The sequence below is a fragment of the Perkinsus marinus genome (assembly GCF_000006405.1).
Source record: "Perkinsus marinus ATCC 50983 genomic scaffold scf_1104296946988, whole genome shotgun sequence".
In the NCBI taxonomy this organism is placed as follows: Eukaryota; Perkinsozoa; order Perkinsida; family Perkinsidae; genus Perkinsus; species Perkinsus marinus.
Window position 1 is genome coordinate 1 of NW_003210768.1, and position 1,103 is coordinate 1,103.

Sequence of the window (1,103 nt, forward strand, 5' to 3'; positions counted from 1 at the left end):
CCATCTGTGTGCTCACAGCATAGATACCCGTCTCGTCGATGATCCTACGTAGCATCTTACTGGTCTGCTTACGATTACATCCTGAGCCGATGCAGAGGAGGGGCCGCTTGGCAGCATGGATGAGAGCGACTGCTTTAGCAATGGCCTTTGCATCAGGGACTGGTCGACGTACTTCCCCAATTGGGAAAAGGTACTCATTGGGACCCAGGGTATGCCCGGCAATATCCTCAGGAAGTTCAATATGAACTGGACCAGGCTTCTCCTCCAATGCCTCCCGGACAGACTCTCGAATAAGCGAGGGAATAGCATCTGACAATGATTGATAAAAGCAGTTCTCATTACCCCAACATCCATTCTACCTGCATCGGGGACCTGGTTTGTCGATTTGGTTATAGGTCGGAAATGATCAACAATATCCACGATTTGGAACTGTCCCTGTTTGGAATGCCTGATTGGCTTCTGTCCAGTTAGGACCAACATAGGCATACCACCAAGCTTAGCATATGCAACAGCAGTTGAGAAATTAGTAGCACCAGGTCCTAGTGTCGACAAGCAGACGCCAGGCTGACCAGTAAGCCGGCCAACAGTAGCTGCCATAAAACCAGCTGCTTGCTCGTGTCTCGTGAGGATGAGCTTGATCCGACCCTCTTGTTCAGCCACACGAATCGACTCTAGGAAATCTAGATTCTCCTCACCAGGGATACCAAAGATATATTTAACTCCCTCTGCCTCTAGACATCGAACTAAAGCATCGGTACCTAGGAGACACCATATACTTAGCGCAGCGCACACTTTGTACATTTCATATTGCCCAAGCATGGGGCATTGGTAACCATATCATCGAGTGACATACCCGGTGTATACTCCATAGAGTCCATCACCTCGTTGCAGACTTCTGTTGTATATGCATCCATGTTAGTTTGACAAAACAGCTTAAATCAGTATATACCCACGCAACTCATCACACACGTAGTAGACGACGCTAACGCATCGTTCAATCTCGCTCGCCCAAAACACAAAACTTTTTCTACCACTCGACAAGAACATCCAACATGGTAGACGCTGTTTCCAAAAAAACATGGTAGACGAGCAGACTGCGGCAA

At 48.0% G+C, this 1,103-nt stretch overlaps 2 protein-coding genes across 2 annotated transcripts; both read right to left on the reverse strand.

The window, feature by feature from the left end:
• Positions 1-16: 16 nt before the first annotated feature.
• Positions 17-309, reverse strand: Pmar_PMAR028444 (hypothetical protein; the record flags this gene model as incomplete). The annotated part of the gene is made up of 1 exon (XM_002779488.1): positions 17-309. A coding segment is annotated over one exon (293 nt), but the record flags the coding sequence as incomplete, so codon positions are not given.
• Positions 310-338: 29 nt separating this feature from the next.
• Pmar_PMAR028445 (hypothetical protein) lies at positions 339-914 on the reverse strand (the record flags this gene model as incomplete). The annotated part of the gene is made up of 3 exons (XM_002779489.1): positions 339-359; positions 421-758; positions 800-914. 3 exons carry the CDS (start codon positions 912-914, stop codon positions 339-341), a joined length of 474 nt encoding a protein of 157 aa, XP_002779535.1.
• Positions 915-1,103: the final 189 nt, after the last annotated feature.